The sequence below is a fragment of the Hemibagrus wyckioides genome, linkage group LG18 (genome assembly GCF_019097595.1).
Source record: "Hemibagrus wyckioides isolate EC202008001 linkage group LG18, SWU_Hwy_1.0, whole genome shotgun sequence".
NCBI classification, from domain to species: domain Eukaryota; kingdom Metazoa; phylum Chordata; class Actinopteri; order Siluriformes; family Bagridae; genus Hemibagrus; species Hemibagrus wyckioides.
The window spans coordinates 19,015,015-19,039,940 of NC_080727.1; the positions used below are offsets into that span (position 1 = coordinate 19,015,015).

The 24,926-nt window shown below is 42.2% G+C and overlaps 3 protein-coding genes across 7 annotated transcripts in view; 2 read left to right on the plus strand and 1 right to left on the minus strand.

Annotated features, from left to right (window-relative positions):
* plrdgb (PITP-less RdgB-like protein) overlaps window positions 1-18,594 on the plus strand; it is a 76,659-nt gene extending 58,065 nt beyond the window's left edge. For 2 of the 3 annotated variants that reach the window (XM_058414791.1, XM_058414792.1), the window contains 9 exons: window positions 3,489-3,620; window positions 4,166-4,314; window positions 7,678-7,794; window positions 8,671-8,787; window positions 10,248-10,396; window positions 10,484-10,633; window positions 11,879-12,062; window positions 12,988-13,116; window positions 13,208-18,594. In XM_058414791.1, the coding sequence (XP_058270774.1) occupies window positions 3,489-3,620; window positions 4,166-4,314; window positions 7,678-7,794; window positions 8,671-8,787; window positions 10,248-10,396; window positions 10,484-10,633; window positions 11,879-12,062; window positions 12,988-13,116; window positions 13,208-13,546 (1,466 nt within the window). In that variant the 3' untranslated portion in view covers window positions 13,547-18,594. Of the gene's footprint in view, window positions 1-3,488; window positions 3,621-4,165; window positions 4,315-7,677; window positions 7,795-8,670; window positions 8,788-10,247; window positions 10,397-10,483; window positions 10,634-11,878; window positions 12,063-12,174; window positions 13,117-13,207 lie in introns of all 3 variants that reach the window. The other variant, XR_009207186.1, reaches the window with a different exon arrangement.
* The window catches only part of slc47a1 (solute carrier family 47 member 1), a 43,415-nt gene continuing 34,475 nt past the window's right edge, over window positions 15,987-24,926 (plus strand). The window contains exon 1 of the mRNA XM_058414794.1: window positions 15,987-16,122. The gene's annotated coding sequence lies outside the window, so the exon portion shown is untranslated. The remainder of the gene's footprint in view (window positions 16,123-24,926) is intronic.
* LOC131368723 (uncharacterized) lies at window positions 16,237-23,571 on the minus strand. Of its 3 annotated transcripts, XM_058414799.1 has the most exons (6): window positions 23,433-23,571; window positions 20,888-21,219; window positions 20,268-20,566; window positions 20,066-20,161; window positions 17,702-17,746; window positions 16,886-17,024 (listed from the first exon to the last, which is right to left on the minus strand). In XM_058414799.1, the coding sequence occupies exons 2-5, from the start codon at window positions 21,203-21,205 to the stop codon at window positions 17,710-17,712; spliced, it is 750 nt and encodes a 249-aa protein (XP_058270782.1). In that variant the 5' UTR covers window positions 21,206-21,219; window positions 23,433-23,571; the 3' UTR covers window positions 16,886-17,024; window positions 17,702-17,709. The 3 variants fall into 3 exon arrangements, with proteins under 3 accessions (XP_058270780.1, XP_058270781.1, XP_058270782.1); XM_058414797.1 differs by lacking the exon at window positions 17,702-17,746 and having other exon boundaries at window positions 16,237-17,024; XM_058414798.1 differs by lacking the exon at window positions 17,702-17,746 and having other exon boundaries at window positions 16,237-17,024; window positions 20,888-21,216; window positions 23,433-23,531.

Genomic DNA, 24,926 nt, shown 5'->3' on the forward strand with positions numbered 1-24,926 from the left:
TTTAATATAACATTTGCTTGACCAGCTGCAGCAGCAGCACCACACTGCAAATTTATTCATTTGGTCAATTATACAGAATGCACAATCCTTTGTCTGTCTGTTTCTCTCTGTCTGTCTGTCTCTCCTTCTACCTGTCTGTCTCTCTCTCTCTTTCTATCTGTCTGTCTCTCTCTCCTTCTACCTGTCTGTCTGTCTCTCTCTCTGTCTGCCTCTCTCTCTCTCTCTGTTTGTCTGTCTCTCTCTCTCTTTGTCTTTCTCTCTCTCTCTCTGTCTATCCCTCTCTTTCACTCTCTCTGTCTCAATTTCTTTGTCTCTCTCTCTGTCTGTCTGTCTGTCTGTCTCTGTCTCTCTTTTTATCTGTCTGTCTCTGTCTCTGTCTCTGTGTCTGTCTGTCTCTCTCTCTCTCTCTCTCTCGCTCTCTCTTTTTCTCTTTTTATCTGTCTGTCTCTGTCTCTCTTTCTGTCTGTGTCTGTGAAAGCTCCTGTCCCCGATGTATCATGCAGTGTGAACACAGCAGCGACTGAACGCTAGCCCAGATAGTCGTGCAGTGTGAACACAGCAGCGACTGAACGCTAGCCCAGATAGTCGTGCAGTGTGAACACAGCAGCGACTGAACGCTAGCCCAGATAGTCGTGCAGTGTGAACACAGCAGCGATTGAACGCTAGCCCAGATAATCGTGCAGTGTGAACACAGCAGCGATTGAACGCTAGCCCGGATAGTCGTGCAGTGTGAACACAGCAGCGACTGAACGCTAGCCCGGATAGTCGTGCAGTGTGAACACAGCAGCGACTGAACGCTAGCCCGGATAGTCGTGCAGTGTGAACACAGCAGCGACTGAACGCTAGGCCGGATAGTCGTGCAGTGTGAACACAGCAGCGACTGAACGCTAGGCCGGATAGTCGTGCAGTGTGAACACAGCAGCGACTGAACGCTAGCCCGGATAGTCGTGCAGTGTGAACACAGCAGCGACTGAACGCTAGCCCGGATAGTCGTGCAGTGTGAACACAGCAGCGACTGAACGCTAGCCCGGATAGTCGTGCAGTGTGAACACAGCAGCGACTGAACGCTAGGCCGGATAGTCGGGCAGTGTGAACACAGCAGGGACTGAACGCTAGCCCGGATAGTCGTGCAGTGTGAACACAGCAGCGACTGAACAGCTAGGCCGGATAGTCGTGCAGTGTGAACACAGCAGCGACTGAACAGCTAGGCGGATAGTCGTGCAGTGTGAACACAGCAGCGACTGAACGCTAGCCCGGATAGTCGTGCAGTGTGAACACAGCAGCGACTGAACGCTAGCCCGGATAGTCGTGCAGTGTGAACACAGCAGCGACTGAACGCTAGCCCGGATAGTCGTGCAGTGTGAACACAGCAGCGACTGAACGCTAGCCCGGATAGTCGTGCAGTGTGAACACAGCAGCGACTGAACGCTAGCCCGGATAGTCGTGCAGTGTGAACACAGCAGCGACTGAACGCTAGCCCGGATAGTCGTGCAGTGTGAACACAGCAGTGATCCAACACTTTGAAAAATCGTGCAGTGTGAACCCGGCATTAGTCTGTCTCTCCTGTCAATCACAGTGATGCTGGCCAATCACAGGCATCTGTGAGCTCACATAAATCTGTAAACTGCACGGTCTCAGAGGAAACGTGCGTCAGGCCTCACCCTGCAGTCTGGGATTGTGGAAAAACAGAAAAAAAAAGAAATCATCATTATTTTATTATAGAGGTTTTAGATATTCAGCACTTCCATGAATAGCCCTGGTCCCTGATGACTTCCTGTTCTGTGTGATAACGGCACTGCAGGCACTCGTCAGCCTCGTTTCAGACTCTAATGCCTCCTGGAAATGACGTGTAATAATCACTCGTTTTTTACTTAATTAGAAAATCACTGCATCATTTTGTAAATGTGGAAATAAAAATATTCCATAAACGGCACATTTATTCAGCCTCGTTTTCCTGCATCAAGCAACAAGAAAAAATAAGTTTAGGAGATGTTTTGATGAGACTGAAAGGCAAGTTAATTATCTTAGAATGTGGAAATTACAGCACAGAGCTTACTGCTGTGAGTCACTCCCTCTCTCTCTCTCTCTCTCTCCCTCCATCCATCTCTCTCTCTCTCTCTCTTCTATTCATCCATCTCTCTCTCTCCTCCTCCCTCCTTCCACCCCCCCACTCTTTCTCTCTTCTTCTATTGATCCTTCCATCCACCTCTCTCTCTCTCTCTCTCTCTCCCCCTTTTCTCTTTCACTCACTCACTCACTCACTCACTCATCTTCCATCCACCCGTCCATCCATCCATCCATCCATCCATCCATCTCTCTCTCTTGCTCTCACTCTACCCATCCATCCAGCCCTCTTTCTCTCTCTCCTCCTCCATAATCCATCCATCCCTTCCCTCTCTGTCGATGTCTCTCTCTCTCACTTGCTCTCTCTTCATCGCCCCTTTATCATTTTCACTCACTCACTCACTCACTCACTCACTCACTCATCTTCTTCTTCCATCCATCCATCCATCTCTCTCTCTCTCTCTCTCTCTCTCTCTCGCTCTCTCACTCTACCCATCCATCCGACCCTCTTTCTCTCTCCTCCTCCATCCATCCCTTCCCTCTCTCTCACTGTCTCTCTCTCTCTCTTGCTCTCTCTCTCTTCATCGCCCCTTTCTCATTTTCTCTCTCTCACTCACTGACTCACTGACTCTCTCACTCACTCACTCACTTACTCACTCACTCACTCACCTCCTCACTCACTCTCTTTCACTATTTATCTCTCTCTCTTCCTCCCCACTTTCTCTCACACTCACTCTCTATCTTTCTTTCACTATTTCTTTCTTTCTCTCTTTTCCTGCTCCTTTCTCTTTCACTCTTTCACTCACTCACTCACTCACTCACTCACTCAATCACTTTCAGTCTCTTTAACTCTCCATCACCCTCACTTTCTCTCTCTCTCTCTCTCTCTCTCTCTCTCTCTCTCTTTCTCCCTTCTCCGCCCCCTTCCTCACACTTTATTCTTCCTCTATCTCTCTCTCTCCCCCTTACCATTTGTCTGTGTATCTCATTCTATTGCTTTCTCTCCCCTCCTATCCCTTTTTCATGCTCTCTTGCTGTCTCTCTCTCTCTCTGTTTCTTTCAGCCAGGAAAATGTTTCCATATTCGGTTGACTACAGTGGCCAGGCTGAGGTCAGGAGCAGCTTCACACAGAGGTTAAAGCGTGAATGTTCCTGCACGCTAGACGAGCGAAGCGAGACCCTTTCTCTTTCACCCTCACATCTTTTTACAGCCCAGGCATCATGCCAAGCTTAGAGGCAGAAACATTTCCAATTTAAATCCCTTCGAATTAACATTTCAAGCGTTCATCACGGTGCTCTGGTTAGCGCCAGAGGCCACCTAACGCGGATCTTCTCTTTCAGCCGTTACACTAAACAATGCGGCCTGCCAGGAATTTTCTTTCCACAGTTTATTCTTTCTTTTCTCCCCTCTCTATCTTTCCCTAGCTGACACCGTGGTTAAACAGACGTTGGAAGGAAGTGCCGATGTTGTCCAGTCTCCATGCTGTAAGACAGCGAGTGATGGATCTTCTAACAGCGAGGTGAAGGACGGTCAGACGGACCAGACCGTCTCACAACGTGAGTGTTCATCACCTTCACTGCTTACACTCAGTTTGTACACCAGCAAGACACCAGACTTCACCATTCGTGCGTTCAGAAAAACACGGACCTCCATGTTTGATGTATCTTAGCAACAATGGATCCAGCTAACTGTGAGAACTCTCGATTTAACAAGATAATTCACTATATGGATCCCAGTTTTTAATAACCTCCACGTCTAAATAAACTGAATAAATGTGTGACCTGTTCGATGAGTGGAAAAAAGTGTGTAGCATGAAGCATGTTTACTGTCAAGCGAGCTGCTACTGTAGAGCAAGACCCACCTCTAGAGCTTTTAATCAAACTTGATATGACTAGCGTAAATATCTGAAGGTTTGTCACAAACTGTCTGAATTAAAACATGAATATCTCCAGACTCCAGACTGAAGGAATTCAAGGATTTCAAGGCCAGAAATATTAGTGCTATTATACTGAAGTAATCACACCATTAGGTTTGGTTGGTTAGTTGAAAAAAGATATTACTATTTAATGTCATAGTGTATTCATAGTGACTTTTTTTCCAGTGTGTAGCAGGTGGTGGGGTCCGAAGCGTCTGGATTACGTGCTCTACTGCCCCGATGTTCTCACAGCGTTCCCCACTGTAGCGCTGCCTCATCTGTTCCACGCTTCGTACTGGGAGTCTACAGACGCTGTGGCCTTCATCCTCAGACAGGTCACACCAATGTTTATTGGAGAAAGTTCTGTTTGCTTAGTAGTTCAACACGCTACATTCTCGAACGTTTGTGGATCCCTGACCATCACACCCACATGTGGTTCTTCGGCAAAACCTTGCCTCAAAATTATAAAGTAGGCTGTGGTATTACAATTTCCCTTCACTGCAGCTCGAACCTGTTCCAGCAGGACAGTGCACAAAGCAAACCCAGATCCATGAAGACAGGATGGTACCTCGAGTGTCCTGCACAGAGCCCTGACTCAACCCCATTCAACTGGGATGAACTGGAACACCGACTGAACCCCCAGACCTGTCTGATCTCACTAATGCTCTCGTAGCAGACTGAACACAAATCCCCACAGCCTTAAATCTAACACCTAGTGGAAAAGAGAAGAGTAGAGCGGCACTTATTATATGAAGAAATGGGGATTAAATCTAGAATGCCTAGAACATGTGATAGAGTGTGATGTTTGGGTGTCCACAAACTTCTGGTCAGGCTTTGTTCTCACAGCATGGGTCTAGAAATGAGTGTTTATTTCAAGCATAATCATGATAAATACTACTAAATGCTACGTTTCCCGTTTCTTCAGGACTGTCACACAGGCAGCAGTGACATAATGAGGCTCTTTATCTCACTTTTGTCAGTCAGCAATTTCACCGAAAATCACACGTCACGTCACGTCACGGCTCGGCAGATTACCCACGATCGCACCTTTTTGTACGGTACCCGAGTACTCATCCTAAATTAGGTCGACCTTCTTCCATGAGTAACTTTCTGGCTAGACATAATGCAGACTGCTAACATCTGGTCTCCAAGCTAATCTCCACTCTTTTAACATCTCTCTTTTGGGAGGATGTACTGGATGATGCAACACGGCAATTACATCGTGCAACGTGTTCGCTCAGTATCGTTTATTAAAAAAAAAAAAAAACAACAACACAGTTACATCACCTTTTCGGTGCTTTAGTGAAATCTATTACCCTTGACCCAAGAAAATGCAGAATCCCGAATGTCGCTCTGTTCACTTTGCTGGCTTCCTATAAAGATCCTATTTATCTAGTGCCCTGCTTACAAAGGATAGAACTTTTGAGATTCAGCCACAGGATCGAAAATCTATGAATCTTCCTTATTTTTTAATTTGAGCAAAAGTATTGGCACCCCATGGGCTCATGAGAACGTTCTTTCTTTGAAAACGAACTTACTGCGTCCGCTGCTTATTGGTCACACAATCACAGCTGATTTGTTTTAGAATTATTGGTTTCAAATGATATATGTCTATTACATGGTTTTAAAAAAGTAAACACATTGTTTCAGGAAGTGTGCTGTAGTGTCTGTTGATGTCACGTACACACAAGTTACAAGAGAAGATTTAATGAACATTAGCACCAATTCGATGGACACATTTTGATGGACTCTAAAGCTAATATTTGGGTCTGTATGGTGATGCAGTATCTCTTTTTGCTAGTCGGGAAGTCGCCATGACGATGTCAGGTCCACTCAGGCTGGTTTGGCAAGAGCGAGAGGAAAAATCCTTCGTAACTTCTAGAAATTGATAACTGAAGTCAGCTCCTGAGACGAGGACCATCCATTGGTTCCACCATGTTTTCTGACTGACACACCCCCAACTCGGAAACTCATCCCAAACCAAAATCTGGAGTTTCCAAACTCGTAATTACGACTTTTCAGTGGCTCGTAAATACCATCTTTCAGACATTAACCCACTGTTGTTGCACTGAGGATGGGGGCGGAGTTATCCTGGACTAGACCACTCCCAATCAGGATAGCAGTGTTTCATCATAGGACAGGTGATCAGTCCTTATCATTACAGAACCAACATTTTTTTTCCGTTAATATGTCACCGATTTCTAGATTTACAGTAATTTCAATATTTCAGTGGAGAGTTTTTCTACTCCAGAAGAAAAGGTGATGCATCCATTCGTCATGGATTGGATGGAAATTGAAATGTTTATCTATTTAGGCTGACATCAGTAGACTGCTTTCATAAAACTGGGTTGTACAAAATGGGTATTTTAAAATGCCATTTTGGCATTTTGTGGAGTTTTTTGTGCTAAAAAGGGGTCCCGTGAGTGAGGCGGTAATGGGAGCAGAATATTGGAGAAAATTGCCATTAAAAAGTCCACAACTCTGAGAGAGTATTTAAATGTCACACCTGGGCAATACAGATCCTTTCATATCTGACCAGGAAAACTGGGTGCTAATGGGAAGGAAAATGGGATTCATCTGGCAAAATCAGCAACATGCGGGTGTTATACCAGAAAACAACGCAGAAGCCGTAAGAAGAGCCAGAAATATGAGTTTGGTTTTTTTTTTTGAAATACAATATTGATTGTGTTGCAGTAATCCAGGCTGGTGTTATAGTGCCTGAAGAATAAGACCATTCTTGTGAAGAAGGTCTGAAGACGAGGCTGATCTTCCCCCCCTTCCCTTTTTATCGTCTCGGTTTGCTCGGACGGACAAGAAGCCACAGGGTCTATTTATTTATTTTCTCTTTTCCCTTCTTGACATTGCCAAGGTCAGGAACTGAAAGGCAGCCGAGCATCAGAATACAAACATGCCATGTTTTTATAGCAGACCATTTAAATATTGTGATGTCAAAGGCAGTCATGCTGCATGCGTCATACAGCTCTGTCTCTCTTTCTCTCTCTCTCACACACACACACACGCCTGTGTCGGTACAGTAAATATCCCAACGTCATCCGTAGTCCTTCTCCACAGCTGCATTCATTTCCATATCATTATGACAAGGCTGAGATTCACAACCCTGGTCTGTGCGATAAAGTCTCAAATACAAACCTTAATGAAACAACGAGGATGAGAAAAGAAGAGAGGAAAATGAAAGAGTTTGGCCATTCAGTCACATTCAGGATTCTTTCTAAAAACAGACGCTCTTTCAGTTAGCCGCTTCGGAGGTAGTAGCCGAGCGGAGATCGTTTTTCTCACAGCGTTTGGGAGAATTGCTCAGATTAAGGTTGACGGGTCGAAGCACAAGAACCTCGGGGAGATGCTGAAGGTGATAAAGAAGAAGCAGAAGGAGAGAGAGATTATTTCGAGACAACAACAGAACAGAATGGATTTGGGTATCAAACTAGGGTTTCTCAGATAGAAGCAGTGCATCAAATGTACAAATGAAAGCAAAACAAAGCTTACTAAGGTATCAGACCTGCTTTAAAGCCAGGTACGATGGCTTCATTTAATTCTACAAGTGTCTGAGTACTGGATGGATGGGAAATGTGAGTGTCAAGATAATAAAAAAGGTGCATTCTGTGCGTGTTATGGTTAGGCTTAAGGAAAACTTTTTGCGTTTGCGCTAATGGGATCTTTAAAAGTGTGTGTGTGTGCAGGTACTGCGCTGCGACTGTCTGAAGGCAGGTGAAGCAGACTGCTGCGACTCGGTGCCCATCTCCCCGTCCAGCCCTCGGGAAAAGTGGCTGCGCAGAAGAACTCACGTCAAACTACGGGTGAGAACCCCGAGTCTAGAACCTAACCCTCGCTATAGATCACCGGAGAACCCACTGTTCTGCTGTTCCTTGCTCTAACACACAACACATCCACAGCTGTGAATTAGCTGATTACATAAATTAGAACAGGAAGAAGGTTCAAGCGTACAGGGCAGGGTCAGGGTGGGATCAGGGCAGGGTCAGGGTGGTACGTATGTATAGCCATGACTCCGCCCTTTTGTTTAATAATTTTGGTGCTATAATGTGCAGTAAGGCATCTCATATCTTCTCTTCTGTGTCCCGTGACATTCCCCTGCCGCTCGTACTACACGTGTGTTACGGAAACTAATTGTCGGATGAAACACACGCGTGTGAGTCAATTTACTTCAAGTGCACAGGAATTAGGTCACAGTTTCAGTGCAACTCACAGCACCTCCTGCAGGAAGTCTCAGGTTCGGTACCCTGCTACACTTCCTGGTCCACATGACAGCTTTCACATGAGTGATTTTTGTAGTCTGAAACAGCTTACACTCATCCGTTTCAGACTAAAGTGCAGTATGAAAGCTTTCTCAATTCTCACTGCTTCGTCCGATTAATATAATATCACACACAGTTCTTAGAAAATATAATCACACAACAAGAAACATGTTCAAAGTCTGCGGCCACGCACACAAGAACAAGGAGAATGCTTTATACTGGCAGACTATAAACAGACGCTCTCTAGACAGGTTCAGAATGGCTCAATAAAATTCCTCAATAAAAATCTCTCAGCAAAACCTCTTCGGAACGGCATTTTTCATTTTCAACCAAGATGGAGTGGAGTGGAAGGATCAGTATAAAGAGTCCAAAGCTGTTAGATTGCTTGAGATGTGTGTGTGTGTGTGTGGGTGTCTGCAGAATGTGACGGCTAACCACAGAGTACATGATGTGATCGCGACAGAAGACGGGCCTCAGACGCTGGTGGGGAGGTTCATGTACGGACCTCTGGACATGGTCACCCTCGCAGGAGAGAAGGTTTTCATCAAGCCAGCATTTACAAATAAACGAATGAAGCCAAAATGTATTTATAAACAAATAAGTAAATGAACGAACGAATAAATAAATAGAGGACACACTGCAAGTGATGATATATAGAATAAAGAAAAGGATATTTAATACTCCCCTATTATGAGATTAGTTTATAATAGAACAAATATAAGACCATGTAGACATATTTCCTGGAATTTTAAATAGAAAAGAAATTTACATTTTGAAGGACAGGAGATGTATGAGTAATGCTTTTTTCAAGAAATAAATTATTTGAAATACACAAAAATATATATAATATATGACATTAATGTAACTTAAGCTTAATAATAATTTCAAGCTTGAAAAATATTTTTTTAACAATGTAATCAATAGAAATATTATATATTTGGAAATATTAAATATATTTTATTGGTTTTTATGTTTGTTTTTTTTTTGCACTGCCTGAGACGTAGGAGTGTGCATTATTTCCAGGGACTTGATGATTCCTAGGCTGGTTGTTGTTCAGGCATCATTAGTGAATACGTTTTATAGGCCATTTTATGTGTATTTAGACGACAATGTAGGCATAATTACACCATTACTCTCCCGCAACCTGCGATCAGTTAACGAGCGATGCCTGCTAGTGCGAGGAGGAATCCTCCAATCCTCTGTCCAAATAGCAGGATGGGTCACTACCTGCAAGAAATGGCAAAAGAACCATCTTCTGATAGTGCTTATGGAACCAACCCCTAATGTAATAAATAAATAAATTAATAAATAATCAGACAGACAAAGAAATAGATAGATAGATAGATAGATAGATAGATAGATAGATAGATAGATAGATAGATAGATAGATAGATAGATACATAAATAAATAATCATGCAGGCAGACAGACAAGTAAATAAATAAATAAACAGACAGATAGATAGATAAATAAATAAATAAATATTTTTAAAATAAATAATAATAAATAAACAAACAGACAGATAGATAGATATATAAATAAATAAATAAATAAATATTTTAAAATAAATAATAATAAATAAATAAACAAACAGACAGATAGATATATAAATAAATAAATATTTTTAAAATAAATAATAATAAATAAATAAATAAATAAATAGACAGATAGATAGATAAATAAATATTTTTAAAATAAATAATAATAAATAAATAAATAAATAAACAAACAAACAAACAAACAAATAAATAAATGCACTTCCATCTTTTGCAGGTTTTCTCTGCACTCTGCTCCACTAGCACTAAGTTAAAATATAAAGCATCTGCTAAATCAATCAATGTAAAGTAACTGTAAATATAATCATAAAGCTATGTAAAGAAGTGTAACTAAACTATCGTGATGCTTCAACACAACATAAAGACATCTATCGTGCCAAGACTGTAATTTTCTGAATTTACCAGTTAAGGCTTTAGAGAATCGCTGCGTCTCTTTCGTCAGGTGGATGTGTTTTTGGTGACGCAGCCCGGATCGGGCCGCTGGGTGCTGTTCGACACCGAGGTAACCACCAGCAGCGGTCGCATCACATACACCATCCCTTCAAACAAGAGACTCTCGGTCGGCGTCTACCCCATCAAAATGGTGGTGAAGTGAGTGATCGTGATGAAAATATAAATGAACTGGTTTAAAAACTCATTGATTTGACATTGATGTTGACATTGACGATGTTTTTCAAGAGGAGACCAGACGAGTGCGGAGGCGTTCCTCACCGTGCTGCCGAGAGGGATGGAGTGTGTGGTGTTCAGCATCGACGGCTCCTTTGCTGCCAGCGTCTCGCTCATGGGGAGTGACCCTAAAGTCCGTCCCGGAGCTGTAGATGTGGTTCGGTGAGTGTGTTTTTGGGTTTTTACTCAAACGCTACACTGATGGCCAGTGTAATGGACCAATGTGAGGAACAGAAATAACCTTTTCAAATGTTCAATCGTACAATCAACATCCAATCAGCCGAGCATGTAGAAGCAGTGAAGTGTGGTGCATCATGCAGGTCAAGAGAGTGAGTTCATGTTCACATCCAGGATCAGAATGGGATCTCAGTTACTTTGTGGCTTGATTGTTGGACTATTTCAGAAATCTCCTGGGGTTTTCACACATACAAGGCTTTAGAGTGGTGCAAAAAAATGTCCAAAAATGTTCAGTTGTGAAGTTCTCCCACATCACCCCACTGCTGTGCTTCCTTCATTGGTTTCTGGTAACAGATGATGCTTGCCTACAAAGCCAAAAACAGACCAGCACCATCTTACCTCAAAGCTTTTATCACTCCCCACACTGCACCATGCCCCCCTCAGATCCTCCAGCACTGTTCGACTGATCCCAACATCTCCCAGGGGTCTTCATGGAAGCTACACATCTGTACTCTTCTCTGGTCTGGCACCTGGGTGTTGGAACAAACTTCCTCTGAACAGGTGATGCCTAAAGACCTACCTCTTCCTGAAGGACTTCTGTGCTCTTTTTCCTGTATTTCCTCCCAACAGAGTTTTCAGACTGATGGTATTCTTAATCTGTGACCTGACAAACCAGTATCAAATATTTTCCGAGATAGAGTCTTCAGAAGCTCTTCTCTGGAAGTTGTTGATCAAAGTGAATGACCAGACTACTTTAAGCTCAAATAATTACTCTTTACACCCGTGATGAGCAGAAAAGCATGTCAGAAAGCATCTCATCAGGTTCCTCTCCTGTCAGCTAAGAACACCCAAACTGGACAAGAGTCACCCAAACTGGACAAGAGACACCCAAACTGGACACACTTAATACATAACACTAAAGTGGGGAAAAAACCTAACGGGAAGGCTGCAGCTTTTTTTTATAATTTCAGAAATTATCTGTAACATGATGCTCATGGGAAACAAATGTGCAGAATTTATCCAAGCCAACTGCAGTCCAGGTTTTTGCTGTCATCAAGGAGATATCATCCATGATGTAAGGCTTATATCGAGCTCATATCACATATAAAATTTGTATATATGGAAGAACATTGTGTTTGTGACCATTGGGGAAAAAGCCATAGTGCTGCACTGGAAGGTGTTCAGCTGTAATCCAGAATGAGCTGTATGTTTCCGGTGTTGTGTTTGCAGGCACTGGCAGGACCTCGGGTACCTCATCATCTACATCACAGGTCGACCCGACATGCAGAAGCAGAGGGTGGTGTCGTGGCTCTCGCAGCACAACTTCCCCCAGGGCATGGTGTTTTTCTCTGAGGGGCTCGTCCACGACCCCCTGCGCCAGAAAACCATCTTCCTCAGGAGCCTCATTAAGGAGGTAGAACATAAGAACTTAAAACAAGTAGAATTTGGTGGTGACTACCTTTTGTTTTGTCATTTTGAAAACGGGTAACTGAACCATCCACATTTGACCTTATCTGTCCAATCAGAACAAACCGTAAATGAAGATCCACTTGTTTGGTCATCTCACCGAAAAGGAAAACGCTTGCCATTAAAATGCCATTAAAATTAACGGTAATTACAGACGTTATCATGATTTTTCCTGCTCATTTTTCTCCTTAATTCCATCATCCACCAGCCAGATCTTCCCTGTTACACAACAACTCCCAGCCGTGGTGAAGGTGAACACGTTCTTCCTCCTCAACACATCAATCCAACCAGCGTTTTGAATCTTTTTGACATGCTGCTCAGGCAAAGTCACAGGGCATCGTACCACGCTATGAGTAAAACTCAACCAGACGTCTTCTGCATACACGACCTCACAGTGAAGCTGATTAGAAGATTAGCCGCGTGAATCCCCGCAGTATATCATCTCTGTCAGGAGTAGGTGTCTTCATAGGTACAGAATCCAGACCCAAATGCAGGGATAAAATGAGAAACGGGGGATTTATTAATAAAACAATAAAACTACAGACCACAGAACACAAACCGTAGACACCAGGAGGCAAAACCTGGTAAGAAAAGACTAGGACTCAGCAAAACACAAGCACAAGACAGCAGGTAAATATAGGGAAGGGAATTAGTGAAACAAGAGGGACAGGCGTGAAGAGGCGGGAACGGGCTATGGCTTGGGCTCAGAAGTGGGTGGGGCAAACATGTGAGAACACAAAAGAAACAAAGACACATGGTACAGGGGATAAACAAACCCAGGGGGTGTTCCAGCAGGGAATTAACCAAGCCATCCATGATAATCTCAGACAGATCATTAACGTTAATTAATCTGCACTCTTTGCGTGTTGTAGTGTCACATTAAAATCGGTGCAGCGTACGGCTCTATGAAAGACATGTCCGTGTACAGCGCACTGGGCCTGGACGCCTCGCAGATCTACATCGTGGGAAGACCATCCAAGAAACACCAGCACCAGTGTCAGGTATAACAAATAAAATCCGACCCCATTGAATCTGAATCGCACTCGTTTGCCCCGTCAGTTCTTTAAATCTCAATTTCCTTCTGATCCTCAGTTCTTGAGTGAGGGATACGCGGCTCATCTCTCTGCCCTGGAGTTCGAGCACGGCTCACGTCCCAAGAAGAACCGCATGATCCTGCGCCAGGGCTCCTTCGGCCTCTCGTCCAAGCCGGACTTCCTGTCTCCGTCGCCGGATTTCTTGACATGTAAACGCACTCCGTTGCTGCGCCGAGCCATGTCCATGCAGCAGGCATCTCCACCCTCGTCCTCGTCGTCCACACCCAAACCGGAGCGAGCTCAGAGCCAACCCGAGAGCCACAGGGACGGGCCTGAGATCCGCATCGAACTCGACGATCAGGACCCAGAAACAGGAGGCTTTACTGCTGTACTGTGAGAAAATGTGACCACTTGGTAGGATGGGGGTTAAAAGAAATACATTGTGCTTGTGGTAAGACGGATTAGATTAGACATTTTTTTAACAGTGTTGCTGCCTATTATCCAGCATTCAGAATGTTGTTCCCGTTTGTGAAAAAAATGTCAGCTTCTAAATCAAAAATCGGCAAAATCCGGAAGCGGTTTCAGAGAGACGGCCGCTGCAGCCCCTTTTCAGTCCTTCTTTAAACCGGTGAAGTTTCTAAAATGACTGTGGACCACTATAGCAACCATAATACATATTAATATTATGTACATTATCTGAAGCACTGATTCCTTTTCATAAAGTTTTTTGCCTTTAATATCCAGTATATCTGATATAGTAAGAGTCACTTGAAAACTTTTTTCGTTGTATTTTTCTAATCAAACTTTTGTAAGACGCACGTCTTCTGACGCTTAACGAGTATCTACATCTTTTCCATTTGACTCACCCTCGTAGAAGCAAAAGTATTTTAAAATTATTTGTAAAGAGGTCCTTTAGAGGCCAAGTGCCTTTACAAGGCTGTGTACGGAAACAAAAATCTAAATCAAAGAATCAGCAAAATCCAGAATCACCGAGACTGGATCCACTGCAGCCTCTCTTCAGTCGTTCGGTGAAGTTTTGAAGCAATCTGCAGACAAACATTAATGCGGCGCTCAGTGTAGGGCAGCAGGCTGCCATTTATTTCTGCTGACAAGCTGAGAGGCTCATTTACTTAGCCAGCTCCCGTTTGGTTTGTGCTGACGCACTCGAGCCGACCTGCGTCACTCAGGCGCATCGCTAGCCTACGGATCCTGAATAAGCCAATCACCACGATAAAGCCAGAAAGTCTTAAGAAACCGCTTCTTGCTTTGTTTGTGAGCTCTGTTCCGACCCTGGGGGATGATTGGCTGTTTTGTCTGTGTTCAATCTGCCCAGAGTCACTCGGTTCCTTCAGGCATTGTTGACCACTCGGTGGGATAATGGTGCCTCCGTATCGGGTGGTTCGGGCTGTTATTTTCTCACAGCAGTTATTACGGCACTCTGCTTATTTTCCCTGTTACATCAGAAAGCAGGGTAAAAAAAAAAAAAGATGTATGTTTTGAGAATACTGGCTGCGTCGTGTGAACGATATTCAGGGAGGAACACGAGCAGTGAGCTCATGATAAAATCTACCTTTCTATCGGTGGAAAAATAGAATAATTATTCTGGTAGGTGGTACTTTAGGGTGTAGGAGACAAAACAAATCCAAATCTCATAGATTGTGTATCGCTATAGCAACCATAATACGTTAATATTATGTACATTATCTGCAGCACTGATTCCTTTTCTGAAAGTTTTTTTTTGCCTTTATTATACAGTATATATGACGTAGTATGAGCCACTTGAAAACTTTCCCTGTTTTTTCCCTCCTTGTCTTTTTCACCATTTTTGTACGATGCACGAGTGTCTGGATTCGTTTAGGGACCTTTAGAGGCCAAGTGCCTGTGTATAGAGTCACGTTATCCGATATCCGAGTCTCTGAATCATACATGTCCGATCTGATCCACAAAGGGCAGGTGCGTGTGCGGGATTTCATTCCGATCAATTAGTAGGCTGAGCGTAACATTACAGGAACACAAGGTGTTTAGCACATGGTGCATGTTGCAGGAACATGAGTGTAAGATTTCCGCTGATCAGAACTGCACATGATCTCATTCACTCTCAATCTCCAAACCTGAACACTACAACGGAATAAAAAGAGACCAAACATAGAGAGCGATGTTAAATCCGATCGCTTAAAACCAGAGCGGCGTCGTGATCGACAACGCGGAGGCCCTGCAGGCAATAACGAGGAAGAGGATGTTTTATTTGCGAGCGCAGATTGCGACCTGCGCCTGAAGCTCTCATTATGTAATGTGGTGTTCATGTTTTTCCTGCTGGCTGCCGTGGTGCTCTTTTGTGAAGGTAACCGGCTCTATTTATAGCAGCACGTCACTGACGGCCTATTATTCTCCGGCCTTGCCGCCCGCTTTTAGCCGACTTTTCAAAACCGTCTTCTTTTTCTTCGGATCTTATTCTAAATTGCCTGCATGTCTGCCTCCCACTCGATTCTCATCCAAGATCAAGCGGCATTGCGCAGTGTGTGTTTACGTATTAGATATATATATATATATATATATATATATATATATATATATACACACACACACATCGGTATGTGCTGCTGTACACACAGCTGCAGCATGTAATACGTGGGAAAGTGTTACGTGTATCTGTTACGTGCACTCGGTACTGATTTGTAGTAACCTGTAGAAAGCTGTATATGTGTCCTGTAACATATTGTATATAGATGTATATAACTGAAACGAGTGTGGTGTTTTTAAGAAGGGGAAAAAACAAAAACAGGAAACTGAACATTAACGATGTAATGATGTAATCTTTAATAAAGATTAATGGGAATTAAAATGTCTGGTAATTGAATGTTAAGTTTCTTTAAGCAGACTTCAAGGTAAGAGGGTGAAGGTCTCCGGACTTCCAGAGACGCTGCGAGCTATCCAGAAAGGATCTTGTTCGGCGTAGGAGAGGAACACAACACGGTACGTGACGTTATTATAGACTTGGTAATAGAAATGCAGGCAGTCATTGTACAGTGTGGATAATGGTATCGTACGATTAAGAAAAAAAACATTGCAGAGAACGATACAGATACATTTGTTTTTTTTTTATTAAAGTAGAAAAGGTGAACATTTCATCAAGAATGCTTAGTGTTATGAGAAAAAGTGCATATAAAAGCCATAGTTCCCAGTCAACATCATTTTAGCTTTCCCAGACGTTGCTTCGTTTTTGTCCCGATCTGGACCGTGTGGTTAAATTACAGAATGCAGCCGAAAAACAAACAAACAAAAAGATAAAGATGAGTTAGATTCTCCCAGCACCTCGATACAAGGTGGAGTCTAGCGACTATATAATATGGAACTAGAGACTAGTTAGTAAACATCAGGTTTGACTTGCTACGTTGGTTATAGTGTTAGTTTATAGTTAAATAGAAATAAAAGTAAAAACTGTAACACGAACATTATCGTCTTTGGTGCAATGGTGAAACTTGCCCTCGTTTTTTTTTTATGGCTTTCCAACCGAGACCTTTATACCGTAACAGCATGACAACAATTTGGCAGGAAAGTAACATTTGGCAAAATCTGACGATGGTGGATGATGAGACGGTCAGTTACAGACACACATTAAAAAAAAGACAACGACGATGACGAGAAGTCAGGACTAAGACAGACGTGGAAAAAAAATCCGAAGGTAGCTTGATGTCTATGTGGGTTTGCGGAGGTTTGAGAGCGCGCTGTCGGTCCAGCTGCCCACTCTGTTGCGGATTCGTCGGCTCTGCTGCCGGATGAAGGATCGGTTTAATTTCCCCGTGCTGCTGCTCGGGTTGGAGCCGGAGCCGTAGCTGTGAGCCATCACTGTTCTGTAATGCTCCATGGCCTCAGTCCTGCACAGACACGTTAAATAAACACACGTGGGTCAGGATCGTGGAGTGTGTGAAAGGCAGTATGTGACAGAACAGGTTGTTTTTAAGGGCATGCAACAGTCAGACATTTTAGCTGCAGTTATTAGTTTAGGGGGAAGGGTTTCCATACATCAGGTGAAGCTACACTGTATGGGCAAAAGTATATGGACACCTGACCATCACACCTGCTTCTTCCTCAAATTTTTTTTTTACCATGCATTTGTACAAAGTGTAGTGTTACAGCTTCCCTTCACTGGAACTAAGAGACCTGAACCTGCTCCAGCACAAAGCAAAGCAGCTGCATGAGGACATGGTGTGGAGGTTAAAATTGGACTGGAAGAACTGGAGCGTCCTGAACGGACTCTGACTCAACCCCACTGGACACCTTTGAAACGATCTGAAACTCCATGGCTTCCTCTTCTGACATTATAACCTGATCTTGCTAACTCTCTTGTAGCTAAAATGAACTCAAATCCCTCACAAACAGCTTATTATAACAGGAAATGTGGAATAAATCTGGAATCTGATGTTCAACAAGGACATCCAGGTGTGATGGTTAAGGGGTGCACAAACTTGTAGACACACGGTGTATTTACAGCCTTCACATGCACGTCAAAGACATCAATTTTCTGATCATAGATTTTGTAATATAATTTTACCTTAGGCTTTACTCCGTTATAATAGAGTACTTGAATTTTCTGGTGCTAGAATGAAAGACAGGTTAGTCTACAGTTTCATTAACAAACTTGAGGCCTTTTCGCTGAAATTGCATCAACACAAAACGACGGAACAAATCCGAGTGACTGATGGCAGCCCGAGGGGGGCAGAGGAACTGGGTTTCAGGAGAGGCTAATCTGTTCTCTTGCACTACAAGTAAAAGGTCATTGCCTAGCTGCTGCACACAGCCTCCTGTTTTCCCGTCAAGATTTTATGGGATGCTTCGGGGTCATGTCGTCGGATGTGTAAATCTGCGGTTTGAAAGGCCACGAGCTTGAAAATGTCAAACGTGTATGAGTGAACATTAAAAAATGGGGGCGAGACAAAAGCTTTGTTCGTTGACTTCGATCCTTTAGTCACATTTTACATGTTTACTATTTAGAAATCTTTTAATCCTGAAATCGAATCTCTCGGAGCGGAAGGGAGGGCGGTACTCTCTTTCTCTTGGCTGTCAATCACATCGACACTGGCCAATCGCAAGCATATATGAGCTCATGTATGCGGAAGAGGGCAGAGCGTGTTCTTCAGAGCGAGTTACACAGCCCTGCGACGTAGCATTACTGTGTGTTTATTGGCTTGACTAGCTGCTAGCTGTCGTATGATAACTCATGCGTGTCATTTAGCAAAAGGTGAAACTGGTAGCCAATGAGATAAACACAAAAAAGATAAATCTTGTGCTGTAAAAACCCTTACGTTTTTAAAAATCAGCATGGGATATGTACCACAAACGCTTTTATTATAAGAGATTTGATTTTCCTGGAGCGGTTTTTGGAAATTTGGTAGAATCCTAATGGATGATCTCATGCACAGGAAAAAAAAACAAAACAAAACAAAACAAGCCACGAATTCATGTGAAGTGTGAGCAGAAACGTTGGGGAACAGCAGACCCTCTGTGTAGCTGTAGTGATGACTGGAAGTGTTTCGGACGACTTCCCTGAATGGAAAAGCACTCGGAGTTTGAAAATCTTGGCGGGAACAGAGTTATGTGAGGAATTCGGGGGCGGAACACAGGGCTCCCAGATAACGGGGCGGTATTAGACACTGTGCAGACGGATACACTGCAGTGCTTTCCAAATCTCTCTCTCTCTCTCTCTCTCTCACACACACACACACACACTAAAGCTGTACCATCATATTAATACTGTCCCATTGAGGTCACTAAATTTTTCATTAATACATGACAGCAGTTTAATAAATCGTTTGGTGTGTAGCAGCTTATCAGTTCAGTGTGTGTGTGCGTGTGTGTCTCCCTCTAACACACCCCAAAGCAGCCACAAATCATTCCCTCATGCCAAAATCTTCCTCTGGCGGGAAGACTGCCTCAGGAAGAGTGAGAGCAGACAGCCGTTAGGGGGAAAAAAAAAGAGAGAGAGAGAGAGAGAGAGACCCACCCAAATACCAAAGAGGAAATAGACTGGATACCAAAAACAGGATGCAAGAATGGGTGATTTTTGAAATGGACAAAGTCTCAGTGTCAGCGCCGTGTTTATATCAGAGTAGGGAATAACTGCGCATTTAGAGAATTTCCTTTAGTTACATTTACATTGAAATTTGCCAGAAACCCGTCTGAATTAACATTATGTTTAGATTTGCAATCAAAAAAAATTCAGCATATGCTTATTAACATTTATGTGCAATATCACAGCTAACAAGCAACGCATGTCTCTCATCCACAATCTTTTAATAATTCAAGCCCAAATATTCACTGTTAAGCCACATCAGTGAAGCAAGCTGGTGGTAGCATCATGTTATTTGTTACCTGTAGTTAAATTCCCTCTTTACCCGCTCACTGACTTTTGGTGCTTAATTATTTCCACTTTTTATATAACGTATTTGTCAATAATTAAACAATTAATCAAAAGGTTACATATAAACAATTAACGCTACTATATAAATATATAAAACTACATTATATAATACTACAAAATATATTATACTACATTTAAGCCATGTGAATAAAATAAACAAATTAAAATTTTCAGATATAATGTTGACTCAAATATATGTTGGTTGTGCTTGGTTTTAATATTGCTAGGTAAAAAGTGAAGAGTTAAAAGTCCCTTTTTCCTTTTGGAAATCTGCATAAAGACATTGTAATGTTCCCTAAATAGTAATAAAAATAATAATTTAAAGGTAAGTTTAAAGAAAACTCAAAAAACCTTAAATATATGCCTTTGTCACTTTTATATTAAATTCTGCTGTATGAGATGGTGACAAAACTACTGAAGCTTGTGGTCAGGAAATCAAATGCCTTGTGTATTGTTTGTTCCTTAAAATCAGTGTGTATTAAAAGACTTTTTACTCACCGCTCGTCTCTCCCAATGACTTCATCAAAGGCCTGAGAGAGGCGCTTTAGTTTCCTGAGGCCTTTTGATACACTGTCCAGATCTTCATCAAACTGCCTAAGGCAGGACAAAAGGGACTCATTTTAAAAAAAAAACCCTCCCTGGAGCTGATCTAATGCTACATTATGAACACAGTGACTCTTTAACCTTGGACGCTACTCACCTGCGGCGGCTCGCCGTGTTAGGAGATGCGAAAGGGCTCCTCAGTGCCGCCATGCGCACCAGCTGCCTCCTGGTGCCTCCGGTCTTCACCGCTCTCACGGCCGACTCGCTGGGCTCCGGAGTGCCTGTGGCTCGCGGGTTACGCTTGGCGGTCGATCTTGGCGTGCGTCTGGGGGTGGTGGCTTGTCGTTTCGGGGTGCGGGCGGATGCAGGAGCATGCTCGTTCTCTTCTCCTTCCAAGATCCTGCCAGGCGTCCTCACCAGGCACTCCTCACGTGACTGTGTGCTCTTTTGAAACTTCTGAGGGGAAGAAATAAAGTTGGGCAGTTTTATATGGAATAATGGAGGTCAACTAGAAATTCTTTGCGTGATGGATTGTTCTCAGTGCTGCCATGATGATGATGTTGTATCTTAGTGTGTATTAGTGTGGAGCAGGTGGGACGCTGGGTTGAGAAACAATCGTTCAAGCAAAAATCTCACCATGAGATTGCACTTTAAAGCACGATGGTGGTGGCATCATGTTATCACTGACCAGTGACCTCCTTTTTGATCATATTAGACACCCATACTGAACGCGAACTCACAGTGAGCTGGGACACAGATATCTTAAAAGGATCTGACCTGATAAGCGTTTCCTATGGTGTTCTTGGCGGTGCGTTTGATCTGAGTGACGGCGCTGGTCTTCTTGCTGTTCTGAAACTCCTCAGTGTTTGGATTCTCCGGGACGTTGTTGGTGGGCTGTACGGTCTTTAAAGGAAGTCTCTTCCTCAGAGACATGCGCAGGGAGTTGAGAGAGCTGGAGGAGCGTAGCTTCCGAAACTGCTGCCCGGCCTCGGGGGAGCTCTCGGGTTCAGACTCGGAGAGGACGCTGTGCGAGCGCCACATCCCAGACACCGTGGAGCTAAGGCCGTTCACGCTGCTCGCGATAGCTGATGACATGATGGGAACCGCTGCTGTGAGAAGGGTCGGGAAATCAACAGTGTTACAAAGGTGATGGACAATTTAATAGAATTTTCAGTATCACAAGGGCTTCGTCTGAACAGTGAGCACTGAGTAGGTGCTTAGATTTTGGATTACGATAAACAGCGCACAAAATTTGTTGCAGGAAATGAAATCCAGCATCATTATATGTATGATTGAGTTGCTTGAATTGGTTTAATGCAAACCTTGATGATTTAAAATTAAATGAGTCTATAAATAATGGACTAAATGCGTTTCATCATTGAAATTAAAAACCTCTATGGGACCATTATACACTATATTGGCAAAAGTATGTGCACCCCTGACCATCACACCCATACTGTATGTGGATCAGACTGCTGCAGTTGTATAGAATGATTTTTGGATGCTGGAGCAAACCTTTGGCCTTATAGTATATAGAATAATAAAGGTTCAGATAACTAGTGTGACAGCTAAACAGTTAGACTAGAACAATAAAATAAAGCTGTACTGGAGTATGAGAAATTTAGTGCGCTGGTTTCTAATACATTTGTGAGCCCCAGATGTAGGAATTTGACCAAAGTAATTACAAATGGTTTGACAGTAAAAACAGGTAAATAAATATATATTTTTTAATTATTTAAAAAACAAACAAAAAACCCACAGTATGGAAAAAAGAGAAAGAAAAAAAAATAATAATACGAAATTCTTTCATTAAACACGAGTGCGAGAATAGTGAGCTTGATTCCCAGGTCCACCAAGCTGCCACTGCTGGGCCCCTGAGCAAGGCCCTTAACCCTCAAATGCTTGGCTGTATAAGTCACCCTGGATAAGGGCGTCTGCCAAATGCCAGAAATGTAAATGTTTGCTTAAGTATCAGTTGCACTTTTGTGCCAAAAGTTTTAAAGAACTAAAAGATGGACACCTTACTCAGCGAACCTTATACGAAAGAAAATTTCTACAGATCCCCTTGAAACAGATTTCCTTTCTAAACCATTTTTAATGTGTACAGCGGAGTTTCTCAAACTTGGGGTCATGACCCTGGGTGGGGTCGTTTGATCTAGAGATGGGGTTTGAGAGAGACTCTTCCTCTTTTGTTGGTTTACAAAACAATATTACGAACATCTTCAGAGCTCTAACTACAAAAGGGTTTGTATGTATTTCAGTCCATTGTGCTATACTGCTAGAACAGGAGTTCAGAGATAATGGTCTTGCATCTCCAACCAAATACCTCCACTAGTTTCAGAACACTATTGTCTGATACAAACACTTGATATTTCTCAGATATGGATTTACAAGCATGACGAGTACATAAGGAGAAACCGATATCCTGGGCTCATGGACAATGCATAATGTCCATTTCTTTTGGTGTATATGAGTAGGAACCACTGGTGTAGAGAAACATGCTGACCATTGGGTTGTGTTTTGTTCTTTTTGGACATTCCACTGAAAAAACAGGTACAAAAATTAGATTAAACTCTTTAAACAGGATCATAACTGAAAACAAGCTGAATAATAAATATAATAGGGCTGATAATGATGGGCTGTGATTTCTATCACTGCAACAAAACAATAATATATAACTAGGGGAAACCAAAGCTTGCTGATCTACAATAAACAGTTTTTTATAAAAAAGAAGTTCTTAAACTTTGCTTAACATCTCCTTTTAGCTAAAGAGTTAACATTAACCTTATTTATCTGAGCGATGGGCGCGTTAGTCTTTCTGCGCATGCGCACCCTGAAACTCGTGTTTATTCATATTTCTCAATGAAGGACTCTGATCAACAAATAGCCAAATATTAACCTTAAACGTCCTGCACAGGATCAAGCATTTTTCTCATAAGATCTTGATTTGAGTAATAAATTAAATCGACATAAAATATTCGAGGTATTGTTTTAAGAACTATAAATCGCGCGGTTTAGTAAGGGGGTTTTGGAAGATAGGATATAATAAGTTCGAATATTAACCAGATGTTATCTGTGTATTGAGACATGAAGCTTGATATTACTTTATATTTTTGTTTATTTAGTGCACGTGTGTGTTTATAGCTGTGAGATGCACGACACGCAGAAACAATAGTGAGCGATGCTAGCTAACGGTAGCGTCTATCAGGCTAACAGCTGCTGTGCTAAACCACTTATTTACTGCCAATGTTTTTTTAAACAAATACCCAGTACACATTACTGAAGAGAAACACAACGCTTTAACTCATTTCCCAGCTCTTACCGTCTCAGGGTTTGATCCACCGCGCTGCTGTAATGCGCCACTTCGGTGTAGGAGTTTGAATTTGGCGGACCTTCTTCCCAAGACTGCGAAGCCCCGCCCCTCAAACCCTTCCCCTCGTCCTGATTGGTCGAGTTCATGTGTCGAGGTTTTTTATTCTTACTTCGTTTACTACAAAAAGGCAGCTTTTTTATTTTGATATAATGAATTTTTTATTATTATTTCTTTAGGACAAGTGCTAACTTCCTTCCTTCCTTCCTTCCTTCCTTCCTTCCTTTCTTTCTTTCTGTCTATATACTGTGCTGCCATTATGATCTTTCTCCTTTTTTTCGTTTCATTTCATTTTTACATTTCATTTCTTTCTTTCTTTCTTTCTTTCTTTCTTTCTTTCTTTCTTTCTTTCTTTCTTTCTTTCTTTCTTTCTTTCTATACTGTGTTGCCATTATGTTCTTTCTTCCTAACTTCCTTCCTTCCTTTCTTTCTTTCTTTCTTTCTTTCTTTCTTTCTTTCTTGCTTTCTTTCTTTCTTTCTTTCTTTCTTTCTTTCTTTCTTTCTTTCTTTCTTTCTTGCTTTCTTGCTTTCTTTCTTCTGTCTATATATACTGTTGCCATTATGTTCTTCCTTCCTTCCTTCCTTCCTTCCTTCCTTTCTTTCTTTCTTTCTTTCTTTCTTTCTTTCTTTCTTTCTTTCTTTCTTTCTTTCTTTCTTTCTTTCTTTCTCTTTCTTTTTTTCCTTCCTTCATTTGGTCTTTCTTTCTTTCTTTCTTTCTTTCTTTCTTTCTTTCTTTCTTTCTTTCTTTCTTTCTTTCTTTCTTTCTTTCTTTCTTTCTATACTGTGTTGCCATTATGTTCTTCCTTCCTACCTTCCTTCCTTCCGTTCTTTCTTTCTTTCTTTCTTTCTTTCTTTCTTTCTTTCTTTCTTTCTTTCTTTCTTTCTTTCTTTCTTTCTATACTGTGTTGCCATTATGTTCTTCCTTCCTTCCGTTCTTTCTTTCTTTCTTTCTTTCTTTCTTTCTTTCTTTCTTTCTTTCTTTCTTTCTTTCTTTCTTTCTTTCTTTCTTTCTTTCTATACTGTGTTGCCATTATGTTCTTTCTTTCTTTCTTTCTTTCTTTCTTTCTTTCTTTCTTTCTTTCTTTCTTTCTTTCTTTCTTTCTTTCTATATATACTGTGCTGCTATTTTCTCTACTCCTTTTTTCCCGTTCTCTGTACCTGATCTGTATGCCGGAGAAATATTCTCTCTTTTAAAGAAGCGCAGAGACATCGCCACACTGTGTTTTACATTTGAAGTGATGAAGATATGAATCTGTTTTCTGTGCCTGTTTACGAGGAACACGGGAACTCGTTGACCTTGTCCTTGAGAATTTATAATAGTTAGCAATATATTTTAATGGGTTTATATTGCCATGGTATTGAGAAAGAAAGTCAATGCTCTAGAGTCTGTTTTTTAAACTCAGGGTTCAAGGTGTAACATCTTCTCACCCCGAGCTTGTGCAACAT

Coding starts and splice junctions, on each gene's coding strand:
- LOC131368723 (XM_058414797.1), bottom strand. CDS start 21,205: ATGTCATCAGCTATCGCGAGCAGCGTGAACGGCCTTAGCTCCACGGTG. Junction 20,567..20,887: donor CCATAGGAAACGCTTATCAG/GTCAGATCCTTT, acceptor TCTTCCCCTCAG/AAGTTTCAAAAGAGCACACA. Junction 17,025..20,065: donor GTCATTGGGAGAGACGAGCG/GTGAGTAAAAAG, acceptor GTGTCTGTGCAG/GACTGAGGCCATGGAGCATT.